Source organism: Pan troglodytes, chromosome 9 (genome assembly GCF_028858775.2).
Source record: "Pan troglodytes isolate AG18354 chromosome 9, NHGRI_mPanTro3-v2.0_pri, whole genome shotgun sequence".
Classification (NCBI taxonomy): Eukaryota; Metazoa; Chordata; class Mammalia; order Primates; family Hominidae; genus Pan; species Pan troglodytes.
In genome coordinates this window covers 75,928,259-75,942,500 of record NC_072407.2, presented here as the reverse complement: position 1 = coordinate 75,942,500, position 14,242 = coordinate 75,928,259, and the positions used below count along the sequence as shown (strand labels likewise).

The window sequence follows — 14,242 nt, the reverse complement described above, 5'->3', positions numbered from 1 at the left end:
AATACAATGGTACAGGTGTAAAAACACAGAGTTGTATGGAGTAGAGAGGTAGTGCAACCCTATGGTGATCCAGGCAGGGCTAGTATTTGTTTCATTAAAACCCATTTAACGATGCTTAGTATAGGTGCCCAATAAATTAAGAGTAACTGACCAAAAGTCACATAGCTAATTAGTGGTCTTTAGCATACTTTCTTTCCTCTTAAAATGAAATGACTTCAGATACACAAACCTTGACAAAAACTCTACAGCAACTCAGCGTAACGTACAAGTGCCAATCCAATGTGATTAACCACATGTCTCTCAATTCTTACTGGAAATTTCACTTTGTTTAGAAAATGATGAGTTTACGAAAATGCCACAGCTTTAAAAAGTAGCCAATTTAGGGTCTGTGTGAGAAAATATGATTAAAAGCAACTCAGGTGGGACCTAATCACTATAGTGTAACTTTTCAAATCCAATTTAAAATAAAAACTAAATCCAGGCCAGGTACAGTGCCTCACAACTGTAATCCCAGCACTTTGGGAGTCTGAGGCGGGCAGATCACTCGAGGCCAGGAGTTCAAGACCAGCCTGGCCAACGTAGCGAAACCCGTCTCTACTAAAATACAAAAATTAGCCAGGTGTGGTGGCAGGTGCCTGTAATCCCAGCTACTTGGGAGGCTGAGGCACAAGAATCACTTGAACCCGAGAGGCAGAGGTTGAAGTGAGCGGAGATTGCACCACTACACTCCAGCCTGGGTAACAGAGGGAATCTCAAACAAACAAAACAAACAAACAAAACTAAACTAAATTCAATTTATACAGCTGACAACGGTTGTTAGGTAAATGTAATTCTCACAGCTATATACCCACTGGATATAGGCCACTAGAGAAAAGATTTTTCAGTCTTCCTTTCAAAAACAGATCTATCAAGCCCATATGGTTTGCTGCCATCTTGTTTCTTATTTTGCAATTGGTCACTAAAGTATTTTGAGTTTGGAAAATCTACATTTCTATTTCAACTCCATTATACATTCAGCAAAAATCTAATTAGAAAGTATCTTAGAGCTTTTAAGAATCCTAAGGAATCACCATAAGGAAGGTCTTTCAGCTCTTATTAAGCAATCAAAGATCTCCTTATGTCTCTACTGGAAGTTCCAACCACTATTTCAAAATGCTACTGAGTTCCACAGAAGTGATACATGCTTTTGGGAAAAAAAAATTCTGAAAAGTATGTATTCAAGGCAGGGATGCTATAGCTGTGGCTAGAAAGCTGACTATATTATTAATTGTGTATAAATTTCAAGTAATACTCACCAAAGAGCTGCAATCTAGATAGTTTTCCTTTTCTATAAAAGCAGAGTGGAAAATTATCACCCTCTCTTTAGTAAATAAAATGTCACTCATAATGTAACAGCATCTAGTGTGGGTCTCTTAACACTTACATGACAAGAATAAAGAAAAGAGGAGCCTAGAGAAGTGGGAACCTATGAAGAATGACTTTAGAAAGAAGCTATGAAAGTAGCAATTTTGGCTAGGCATGGTAGCTCATGCCTGTAATCCCAGCACTTTGGGAGGCCAATGAGGGAGGATCACAAGGTCAGGAGTTTGAGACCAGCCTTGCCAATATGGTGAAACCCAGTTTCTTCTAAAAATACAAAAATTAGCCGGGCATGGTGGCGTGTACCTGTAGTCCCAGCTACTTGGGAAGCTGAGGCAGAAGAATCACTTGAACCCAGGAGGCGGAGGTTGCACTGAGCTGAGATCACGCCACTGCACACCAGCCTGGGCAACAGAGTGAGATTCTGTCTCAAAAAAAAAAAAGAAAGTAGCAATTTCAAGAATGCCTTTCTAAGAGAAGCAGCCATAGCTAAGACTTACCAGAAGCTGCAAAAAGCTTTACTGTTATTTTTGTTTTGTTTTGTTGAGATGGGATCTCACTATATTGCCCAGACTAGAGTGCCATTGCTATTCACAGGCACAATTATATCACACTGCAGCCCTGAACTCCTGGCCTCAAGAGATCCTCCTACCTTAGCCTTCCAAATAGCTGGGATTACAGACATGCACCACTGCACCCAGCTAGAAAAGGCTTTAGATATCAAACCAAATAGATACAAGTCTTCACCATACAAACCAGAACACAAAAGCATTTGCCTTCAAGAAAAGATTCAGCAGAATCACATACGAGCATCGCAGCCAAAGTCTGGAAATACGAATAACATTAGACGAAACTATTCCTGAAATAAATATTTGTAAGAAATAAAGCAAATTTCATATTCCCAGGTGTATATTCTTAACAAGTTTATTTAAATTATTTAGTTTCTCTATCATATTAAGCTATTTTAATGTTGCTAGGGAGCAATATACATACATGTGTATATGGGAAAATTAATGGCTATGACTCAGATCTCTGAAAAAAAATAAGCCTTGAAGCACCTCCTATTACTTGGAGGCGGCATAGCCAATTTCTAAGAAAGTATTTAAGACTCGGAAAATAATGGCGCAAGTGCTGATACTGCAACCTGGTTTCTTAAAATTATTCTATAAATGTAAGCATTTCCACTACCATTATGAGAAAAAAAATAAAAATAAAGCCAACTAGTTAACTAAAACAGGGTGTAATTTGGTCTCAATGTTTCACTGATTATGAAAGATGTAATGTTTATTATAAAGAATTAGGATTATAAATGTATATCCCCAAATTTCACAAGCTTACTTAAATGGCCTGGGCAATTTAACTTCAAACTGATTAAAGTGCATTTTAGAATTACTTATTGAACTCATATGTTACAATCACAAAACTACTTTTAGTCTACCTTTCCACTTGAAAAATTCAGCATACACAGAAACCTTACCTCTGCTTGTTAATTAAGTAGAGAACAAACTAATCCTTTAGTTATATATATTTAAATACACACGCACACAATTGGGGGACCAATTTATGTATATATATATATATATATATACTTTTTTTTTTTTTTTTGAGACAGAGTCTCGCTCTGTTGCCCAGGCTGGAGTGAAGTAGTGCAATCTTGGCTCAATGCAACCTCTGCCTCCCAGGTTCAAGTGATTCTCCTGCCTCAGCTTTCCAAGTAGCTGGGATTACAGGCGCACACCACTACACCTGGCTAATTTTCGTATTTTTTGCAGAGACAGGGTTTTACCATGTTTGCCAGGCTGGTTTTGAACTCCTGACCTCAGGTGATCCTCCCACCTCGGCCTCCCAAAGTACTGGGATTACAGGGGTGAGACGCTGTGCCCGGCCAATTTTTTTTAATATATTTTTTTTATATAGGTTCATGGCTCTGAACAAAATGCTTCAAAATCTCATAACTCAAGAGATTTTTTTTTTTTTAAGACAGAGTTTCATTTGTTGGCCAGGCTGGAGTGCAATGGCGTGATCTCAGCTCACTGCAACCTCTGCCTTCTGAGTTCAAGCGATTCTCCTGCCTCAGACTCCCAAGTAGCTAGGATTACAGGCTCCAGCCACCACACCCAGCTCATTTTTGTATTTTCAGTAGAGACTGGGTTTCACCATGTTGGCCAGGCTGGTCTTGAACTCCTGACCTCAGATGATCCACCCGCCTCTGCCTCCCAAAGTGCTAGGATTACAGGCATGAGCCACCGTGCCCGGACCAAGATTTTTTTTTTTTTTAAGTCACACAAAGCAACTTGGAAGTCATTTGGTTGGAGACAGTGATGATCGATCAATCTATAGGTTGCTAAGCTATCAGATCTATCTATATATACACTGTTAAGCTATCAGAGATCAATCCTGATTTTTGCCATGCTGTGGAAGAATGGGCAACCCCAAACCTGGGGCTACTTTATACAACGAACTGGAAAGGAGCCTTCGTGACCTGATAGAGGCCAGCCTGGATCTGACTTCATGTCATTTCTTCTAAAGTATATCATTCTGTTCAATCTACTAAAAACTCCCTTCTCAAGAAAAAAGTCAGGGCTGTTATACTCTGCAGAAGGCACTACTCTACCCCAGGACTTTCTCACAAGGCCAAAAGAATGGAACAACTACATGAATAAAAGCTTATATCTAAATTGATTTAACATTCTAAGCCGGGCGCAGTGGCTCACGCCTGTAATCCCAGCACTTTGGGAGGCCACGGCAGGCGATCACAAGGTCAGGAGTTTGAGACCAGCCTGGCCAATATGGTGAAACCCAGTCTCTACTAAAAATACAAAAAAAAACTAGCCGGGCGTGGTGGCGCATGCCTGTAATCCCAGTTACTGGGGAGGCTGAGGCAGGAGAATTGCTTGAACCAAGGAGGCAGAGGTTGCAGTGAGCCAAGATCGCGCCACTGCACCCCAGCCTAGGAGACAGAGTGAGACTCCATCTCAAAAAAAATAATAATAAATAAATAAATAACATTCTACTATTTAAGCTAAAGGTCACATACATATTCTTAGGGAGAATTAAAGAATGTTGGGAGACTTAGGATTCTATAAAGGGAACAATAATTGCAGTGATCCAAAGGTATTTATAAACTGGATGTGCACTGATGTTGAATATGCATCTTGTTAATTAAGTTCAACATGCTGAGTCATGACTTGTTCCACTGAAATGTTTCCCTGTGCCCACACCTTCAGAGGGATGGCCAGATCGGAGGTGAAGCTTGCACTGTTCCTCTAGACTACTTTGGCTCCTGGACTCCCCAGATCTGTAGGCCATTCTGACTCCTTCAATCTCTCAGTTCTTCAGGAGGTGATGAGTTCTTCAGTAATGTAAGGAAGGCTCTGAATATTGTTTCTATTCCCTCTCAATGTACCCGTTTTCTTACATCATGGAAGTAAACCATTTATGTACTTAGGTTAATGTGTGTGTTTGCTAAAACATCAGCATGTAATCTGGCAAAATGTTATAAAGAAATATTAAAACTTAAAACTTGGGCCAGGCGCAGTGGCTCATACCTGTAATCCCAGCACTTTGGGAGGCCAAGGTAGGCAGATCACTTGAGGCCAGTTTAAGACCAGCCCAGCCAACACAGCGAAACCCCATCTCTACTAAAAAATACAAAAATTAGTTGGATGTGATGGTGCACGCCTGTGATCCCAGCTACTTGAGAGGCTGAGGCACAAGGATCGCATGAGCCTGGGATGGGGAGGTTGCAGTGAGCCGAGCTGGCATCACTGCACTCCAGACTGGGCAACAAGCGAAACCAAAAAAAAAAAAAAGGCAAGGCGCAGTGGCTAATGCCTGTTATCCCAGCACTTTGGGAGGCCGAGGCTGGTGGATCACCCTGAGGTCAAGAGTTTGAGACCAGCCTGACCAATATGGTGAAACCCCATCTCTACTAAAAATACAAAAATTAGCCAGGTGTGGGGCGTGTACCTGTAGTCCCAGCTACTTGGGAAGCAGAGGTTACACTGAGCTGAGATCATGCCACTGGACTCCGGCCTAGGCGACAGAGTGAAACTCCATCTTAAAAAAAAAAAAAAAAATCTTAAAACTTGATCTCCACACACAAGTTACAATGTACTGAGGTTCACAAAAACACAGAGTTAAAAATACCAGAAGTAGAGGGCAATACAAATTAATTCCCAATGAGTGGTACACGCAATATGTATTATGGTTCCAGAAGAAGGATCAGGGAATTATGTGGGGATATTATCACATATTTTTAAAATATTCAAACTTGTAAAATAGGAATAGCATACTTATCTCCTTTTTAATACTCCAATTAAGGATAAAACATACCTAAATAATATTTTTTCCCCACAAAACTCAGTTACAAAGGGAAGATGTTCCCACTGTATCTCTATAATCTGATATTAACTGGTTATATGGCTAATCCATTTTTAAAACACGAACTGTAATTTAAATCTATGGGAATCATCAAGCTCTATCTATAATGTCTGATGATGCAGCCATTAGCCACCCAGCTTTTACTGTTCCCTCAGCCAAAAAGACTAATATGAGAAAATGCAGACACATCTCCTTCTCTCTCACTCTCTCTCTCTATTTCCCAGCACACAAGTATACGATTTCCTGGAGAGGATTTTTTTTTTTCCTTTATCAATTGTAGAAAACAACTTTTAAAGCTGGGATTACAGGCATGCACCACTGCACCCAGCTGGAAAAGGCTTTAGGTATCAAACCAACTGTGTAAGACAGTTCAAGATAGCAATAAAAAGACTGTGTGGCAAAGGAATTTCTGGTCCTTAGGGAAATGGCAGCTCATCTAAATGCCCAGCTGGATGAATTATTTGTGTATTTGTGAATAACTAGCTTGTTTCTACCTTTTCAGTGATTCATTTCTGGGGATCATTAGAGAAGCCTTTTGGAGAAACCACACTTCATACCTCCTTTGTGACCTTTGAAGGTCACCACGCAGCTAGCATCTTCAGCTGACCATATCTTCAGCTGGGCATCCATTCCCCCACTCAGGACCACAAGGCCTGATGGGAAAAACCTGCAACAATTCACATCAAACACATGTCCTTCCAATACTCTCTGGAAAAACAAAAGAAAATTCCATGCTAGTTCTCTTGTCCATCCCTTGATGTTCTCTTACCTCCCATACTCTGGTCCCTTATATGAAATACCTACATGCTAAACCCACATGCTGGGTTTTAAAACTAAGGATATCCAAAGGATCTCTTAGCTCATTTGTCTAGCAGGCAGTGTTCTAAAAGGTGTTGGCTCTCTTTCCTCGAATTCAGCTATAGAGGTTATAGAACTGAATTCCATGTAAAAACACCCCAAAGCCTAGGTTAAAAAAAAAAAAAAAGAATTCCATCTTTCACAGCCATCTCTAGGTCTAGTTAAAGAGCTGAGGTGGCTTGGGGACTTTTTCACTCATCTCTGTTTAAAATCCTTTGTAAAGGTTGGAGGCTCAGCCATAGATTCAGTCTAACAGCCAAGCTATTCTGTCTTGGAAATGGATCACTGAAGGCAATTAAAAAACAAGGGCACACCCACTTAGACCTTCACTGGTCTGGCTCCTTAACTGCTCCAGCCCCACTCTGTTCTGCCAAATCACTGAGCTTGAGAAAGGTTCTCGAATTAACAGCTGAGAGGCCAGGAGCGGTGGCTCACACCTATAATCCCAGCACTTTGGGAGGCCAAGGTGGGCAGATCACTTGACGTGAGGAGTTGGAAACCAGCCTGGCCAACATGGCGAAAGCCCATCTCTACTAAAAATACAAAAATTAGATGTGTGTGGTGGCACATGCCTGTAATCGCAGCTACTTGGGAGGCTGAGGCACAAGAATCGCTTGAACCCAGGAGGCGGAGGTTGCAGTGAGCTGAGATCACACCACTGCACTCCATCCTGGGCAACACAGCAAGACTGTCTCAAAAAAAAAAAAAAAAAAAGAAAGAAAGAAAAAGAAAAAGAAACACACAAATGGGAGAAAAGAGATCAACTGACATGCAGAGTGGTCCCACATTTTTAGAATGGGCCATTCTTCCTTCCATGTCCCAGTCCAAGGCTTCTCAGACCACCCTTTGTGTTTAAGACCTAAAAGTACATCCAAATCCTTTACCCTGAGTTCTCCATTGGAAGCCTGCCAGATTTTCATGGTCCCGTCAGTACTAGAAGACACACCAAGACCTCCTCCGCTGGAAATGTCCAGGCATGTTATCTGTTCAAAGAGAAAACAAACAATGTGTTAGAAATAATGAAATACTCTTATTCCCTTGAAATATGTTATAAACTTCCCTTGTTTCACTCTTCCAAGACTTCCTGAAGCCTGTGTTTCCCAACAAAAGGACTTGTGTTTGATGTAAAGGTTGAGTTATCATCAACAACCTCCCAACAAGGCTGAAGTAAACACCTTTTACTTCTTCAAACAAAAAGATATTCCTCTAATCATCTGAAGTCTAATGCTTCAGCTAAAAAGTTTTCCCTACCCCCATTTCATTTCCATAGTTTCCATGTGTTGCATTTATTTATTTGTTTGTTTGTTTGTTTGACAGAGTTTCACTCCCATCACCCAGGCTGGAGTGCAATGTCCCCATCTCAGCTCACTGCAACCTCTGCCTCCCAGGCTCAAGTGATTCTCCTGCCTCAGCCTCCCGAGTAGCTGGGACTACAGGTGCACACCACTGCACCTTATTTCTGTATTTTTTGGTAGAGACAGAGTTTCGCCATGTTGCCCGAGTTAGTCTCAAACTCCTGAGCTCAAGTGATTCTCCCATCTCAGCCTCCCAGAGTGCTGGGATTATAGGCATGAGCCACCGTGCCCAGCCCTGCTATTTTATTTTAAAATTAAGACCAGGTGCAGTGGCTCACACCTGTGTAATCCCAACACTCTGGGAGGCCAAGGCAGGAGGATCACTTGAGCCCAGGAGTTCAAGACCAGCCTGGGCAATATAATGAGACTCCATCTCTACAAAAAATTTTAAAGTAAATATAAAAAATAAAAAGAAAATTAAGATACCTCTCCTAATTCTTAGGAACCCACTTACACAAAAGATAATGTTCTAAGATGCACCAGGAGGATTCAAGAGTTCAGATATTTCCACATATACCTATATATAGGTATAGCTATAGAAAATATACAGATATAGATCTTTCAGAATAAAGAATAGAGAAATTTCAGATTCACTTTTTGTTTTCCAAACTCACTTTTATAGTTTCTTTTTTTTTTTTTTTTTTTAAGACAGGGTCTCACTCTGTTGCTCAGGCTGAAGTGCAGGGGCATGATTACAACTCACTACAGCCTTAACCTCTCAGGAACAAGTGATCCTCCTGCCTCAGCTTCCCAATAGCTGAGATTACAAACATGGGCTGGCATGTCCAGCTAATTTTTTAACTTTTTTTTGGAGAGATGGGGTCCCCCTATGTTGCCCAGGGTGGTCTTGAACTCCTGGGCTCAAGCTATCCTTCTGCCTTGGCCTCCCAAAGTGCTAGGATCACAGGCGTGAGCCACCGCACCCAGCCTCACTTTTGTAATTTCAGTATCAGCAATCACTTCATGCATAAGCCATTATCAGAATAACAAGTCTTTTATACACATGCATACATGTACACTTTTATTAAAAAACAACCAGCTGCAAATGCTCCAGAAATGATGGACCAAGATATGCAATTCCAGACACATTCCCAGCAACAATAATTCCCACATAAGTTATTAAGAAAAAAGTAGGGACTTTGGCTTTAATTATCCAACTTTCCATTTTACTTTGTTCTATGTCAATTAAACCATAATAAATAAGTTTGGGAAGAACTATAGGGATATATCCATCAACTCTAACATTTTCTAAGACTTTTCTTCTTTATTTTGCTTCCTCGGAATAAAAGGACTGCTAACTTAGTAGTGGATCCTTTACTTGTAAGCAACATACTTCAGGTTCTGTCCTGATACAGGTGGTATCTATCCAATTGCTTGCTGGTAGGCAGTGAACACCTAGGCTAGACTGGAAACCTCAAACTGAACATGTCCAAAGAAAACTTTTATTTCCCCTGCCCCATCCCAATACAACTCCTCCTCCTCCAATTAGTAAATGGAACACAATTCACCTACTTCTCAGGCCAAAATTTTTTGAATCATCCCAACTCCTCCTTTTCTCTCATACCTAACATCCAAGTCATCAGCAAATCACGTCTAGTCCCACACCTCTAGCATGTAAGATCTATAAGGGCAGTTTTATTTATTTTATTCAGTATCTAGAAGACTGGCTGAAATATAGTAGGTGATTAATAAATGGACGAATCATCTTTCAGTAAGCTCAAATAAAAAGAGAATAAGAAATAGAAAAGGAGCACAGTTATGTTTGTTTTTGAGACATGGTCTCACTCTGTCACCCAGCCTGGAATGCAATGGCACAATCACAGCTCACTGCAGCCCTGACCTCCTAGGCTCAAGCAATCCTTCCATCCCAGCCTCTCGAGCAGCTGGGACTACAGGCACACACTACCACATCCAGCTAATTTTGTTTATTTTTTGAGACAGAGTCTTGCCCAGTAACACAGGCTGGAGTGCAGTGGCGCAACCTCGGCTCACTGCAACCTCTGCCTCCTGGGTTCAAGCGATTCTTGTGCCTTAGCCTCCGGAGTAGCTGGGATTATAGGCGTGTGCCACCATGCCCAGCTGATTTTTATTTTTTATTTTTATTTTTTTAGTAGATTTTTTTTTTATTATTATACTTTAAGTTTTAGGGTACATGTGCACAATGTGCAGGTTAGTTACATATGTATACATGTGCCATGCTGGTGTGCTGCACCCATTAACTCGTCATTTAACATTAGGTACATCTCCTAATGCTATCCCTCCCCTCTGATTTTTATATTTTTAGTAGAGATGGGGTTTCATTATGTTGGCCAGGCTGGTCTTGAATTCCTGGCCTCAATTGATCTGCCCACCCCAGCCTCCCAAAGTGATGGGATTACAGGTGTGAGCCACTACACCCAGCCTATTTTGTTTATTTTTTTGTAGAGACAAGGTCTCACTATGTTGCCTAGGCTGGTCTCAAACTCCTGGGCTCAAGTGATCCTCCTGCCTTGGACTCCCAGAGTGCTGGGTACAGGCATGAGCCACTGTGCCTAGCCTGTAAATGATTTTTAAAATGACTTACTTCTCAAAAGGTGAGCGGCATTCCCAACTGTCCCAAGAGGTGAATTGCCTTCTCCCTCAGTTAAAGCAGAAAATAATAAAAAATGATGTATAAAGGCCAGGCACAGTGGCTTATACCTATAATCCCAGCATTTTGGGAAGCCAAGGAGAGAGGACTGCTTGAAGTCAGGAGTTTGAGACCAGCCTGGGCAACAGAGCAGGACTCCACCGCTACAAAAAATAAGAATAAAAACTTTTAAGCCAGGCGACTAGCTGGGACTACAGATGTGCATCACCATACCTGGCTAACTTTTAATTTTTTTGTAGAGACGAGGTCTTACTATGTTGTCCAGGCTGGTCTTGAACTCTTGGGCTCAAGTGATTCTCCTTTCTGGGTCTCCCTAAGTGCTGGGATTATAAGCATGAGCCACCGCGCCCACCTTTAGTTTTTTCTTTCTTTTTTTTTTTTCTGGAGACAGAGTTTCACTTTTGTCTCCCAGGCTGGAGTGCAATGGCGCAATCTTGGCTCACTGCAACCTCTGCCTCCCGCGTTCAAGCGATTCTCCTGCCTCAACCTCCCGAGTAGCTGGGATTATAGGCGCACGCCACCACGCCTGGCTAATTTTTGTATTTTTAACAGAGACGGGGTTTCGCCATGTTGTCCAGGCTGGTCTTGAACTCCTCACCTCAGGTGATTCACCTGCCTCGGCCTCCCAAAGTGCTGGGATTACAGGCATGAGCCACTGCGCCCAGCCTAGTTTTCAAATAAATAACTGCTTTCCGCTTTTCACATTCACATTTTATTGATTTAACATAAGATTTAATTAATTTATATAATTTCAAAAATAATATAACTGGCATTACAATTGACTCTTGATAAACTTTCAACCTAACGGTATGTTTTACAGAGGAAATGAAGAGCAACAATTGACTCTATAAATCAGTTAAGCGGCAATGCATTAGAACACACCCAAAGCCTTATAATTCCCACACCCTATGACTTAGCAATTCCACTTTTACAAATGTATTCTAATTTCTTCCCATCTTTGGGAGCAAAACTTTAGCTATAAATGTATTCATAAAAATACAAAATCACAAAACTGGAAACACCTGAATGTCCAGTAATATAAAACTGTTAAATTAAATTATAGTAAACTCATCAATAGAATACCATGCAGCTCTTAGAAGGATACATTGAAAGACAGCATAGAATAATGGACATATAATTAAGTAATAAAAAGCAAGTTATAGGCTGGGCACGGTGGCTCACACCTGTAATCCCAGCACTCTGGGAGGCCGAGGTGGGCGGATCACAAGGTCAGGAGATTGAGACCATCCTGGCTAACACGGTGAAACCCCGTCTCTACTAAAAATACAAAAAAAATTAGCCAGGCGTGGTGGCAGGCACCTGTAGTCCCAGCTATTCGGGAGGCTGAGGCAGGAGAATGGCGTGAACCCGGGAGGTGGAGCTTGCAGTGAGCCGAGACTGCACCACTGCACTCCAGCCTGGGCAACAGAGCGAGACTCCATCTCAAAAACAAAAACAAAACAAAACAAAAAGCAAGCTATAAAATAGCATGTAATATAAAAACCCATTTTGGTAAAATATTTAAGGAAAAGACAGAGTATTAAGTAAAATAATGATATGTAGAGTTGCCACAGTGCTGGCTCATAGTAGGCAATCAATAAATGTGAGCTTTACTACTATGATTATTATTTAAAAGGGATATACAACAAAAGTTCCTAACAGTTATCTTTAGGATACAGAAATATGAGTGATTCTCCTTTTTTTACATGTCCTAAATTTTCATCACTAAGTATATATCTGTTTTGTAATAAGGGTAAAAAATAGCTCTTTTTCTTTCTTTCTTTTTTTTTTTTTTTTTTTTTTTGGTGAGACAGTGTCTCATTCTGTTGCCCAGGCTGGAGTGCAGTGGCATGATCATGGCTCACTGCAGCCTCAACCTCCTGGGCTCAAGCAATCCTCCTACCTCAGCATTCAGAGTAGCTGGGGCTACAACATGTGGCACCATGTCTGGCTAATTTTTGTATTTTTCTGTAGAGACAGAGTTTCACCATGTTGCTCAGGCTGGTCTTGAACTCCTGAGCTCAAGTGATCCACCCACCTCAGCCTCCCAAAGTGCTAGGATTACGGGCATGAGCCACTGTGCCTGGCCAAAAATTGCTCTTTTAAAAAACGTACCACACAGTAAGAAGTGAATGGCTTCAACATAATCAGTTTTATCTAGCAATTTCTCACTTCTGCTTCCAAGAAGCCCATGGTAGTAGAAAAGGCTTTATCACAAAGACCTTTGAAAATTATTCCTCAATGTGGTATATTTGAAATTTTGAGAAAATATCCCTGTCCTATAGGAAAAGGAATAAAATATGAGCAGCAGCATTATTATATAAGCATCAACTATTACAAATTTATTTTTATTTATTTATTTTTTGGAGACAGAGTCCAGGCTGCAGTGCAGTGGCATAATCTCAGCTCACTGCAGCCTCCAACTCCTGGGCTCAAAAAATTCTCCCACCTCAGCCTCCTGAGTAGCTAGGACTACAGGTATGTGCCACCACGCCCAGCTAATTTTTGTTTTTTTGTGGAGACAGGGTTTCACTCTGTTGCCCAGGCTGGTCTCAAACTCTTGGCCTCAAGTGATCCTCCTGCCTCTGCCTCCCAAAGTGCTAGGATTGCAGGTGTGAGCCACTGCACCTAGCCAAGCATCAAGTATTATATCATTATCTGAAAGCTGGTAACTCTCCTAAAACATATGTAAGGAAATTTCATATAATCTCTAAGATGACCAGTGAGTAGATTTGAACACATATTCTATGTGGACTAGAGTACCAGTTTTGCCAAACACATCAGACTTCATCAGCTGTATCATCTTACAATGCAAAGTAAATGAAAGACATATTAATTATGAATATGTTTATAGCACTAGACAAGCAAATAAAATGAAAAATTAACATGCTATTACATTTTCTCTTCATTTTATCAAAATACTTACACTCTTTGTATGAATTCTGGAAAAAGTAGTATATGGTGCCAAAAACTTAGAAGATGAATTTTCCTTTGGACATGAAATATGAATGCTTTTCTAAACAAAGAGGAAAAGATGAGATTCATCAGTAAAACTCCTCCAATGTATTATAATTAAAGCCTCTTAAAGAAAACATTAGGACTACAGGACATTCTCATCTTCTCAGTGTACCCTCTCTCGTTCTCCTTTCCCACCCCACAAAACTATCCCTCCCCCATAGATCAGCAGTCCTTTTAAACTGTTGAGGGCTACAGTGTAATTTGGTATTGCTAAGATGCCATTATCTTTTTGTGTTGAAATAAGCTGCTCCACAGAAGACAGACAAACGATATGATACAACCAATAAGCATTAGAGCATTAGTTTTAAGAAGAAAATCTAATACCAATACTCTCAATTAGCAGTGGGGCAAGGAACAGGATCAGTGCGAAGAGGACATAAAGAGATATAAGGAAACTCTTCAACACCATCCCCCAAACCTAGGTCTTAAAAGACAAGTCTAAAAGTAAACTTGCTGTCTACAAGAACTTTTAGAGAGAATGTTAGACTACTGACATTTACAATGACCAGATGAAATTGGTAAAGTAAATTATGGGACACCCATAAAATATGTAGGCCTGGGTCAGGCTTATGGTGCCTATTCCCTCCTAAGACTTAAATTGACTGTACATGTTCAGAGACTGGTTGTTGTAACACAGCTA

The 14,242-nt window shown here is 40.8% G+C and overlaps 1 protein-coding gene across 9 annotated transcripts in view; it reads right to left on the bottom strand.

Moving 5' to 3' along the window:
* Nucleotides 1-14,242, bottom strand: part of PAAF1 (proteasomal ATPase associated factor 1) — a 48,393-nt gene that overhangs the window by 20,739 nt on the left and 13,412 nt on the right. For all 9 annotated transcript variants that reach the window (XM_522104.7, XM_063783203.1, XM_063783202.1 and 6 more), the window contains 3 exons: nucleotides 13,511-13,600; nucleotides 7,485-7,583; nucleotides 6,300-6,450 (listed from right to left, as the gene is read on the bottom strand). In XM_522104.7, the coding sequence (XP_522104.2) occupies nucleotides 6,300-6,450; nucleotides 7,485-7,583; nucleotides 13,511-13,600 (340 nt within the window). The remainder of the gene's footprint in view (nucleotides 1-6,299; nucleotides 6,451-7,484; nucleotides 7,584-13,510; nucleotides 13,601-14,242) is intronic.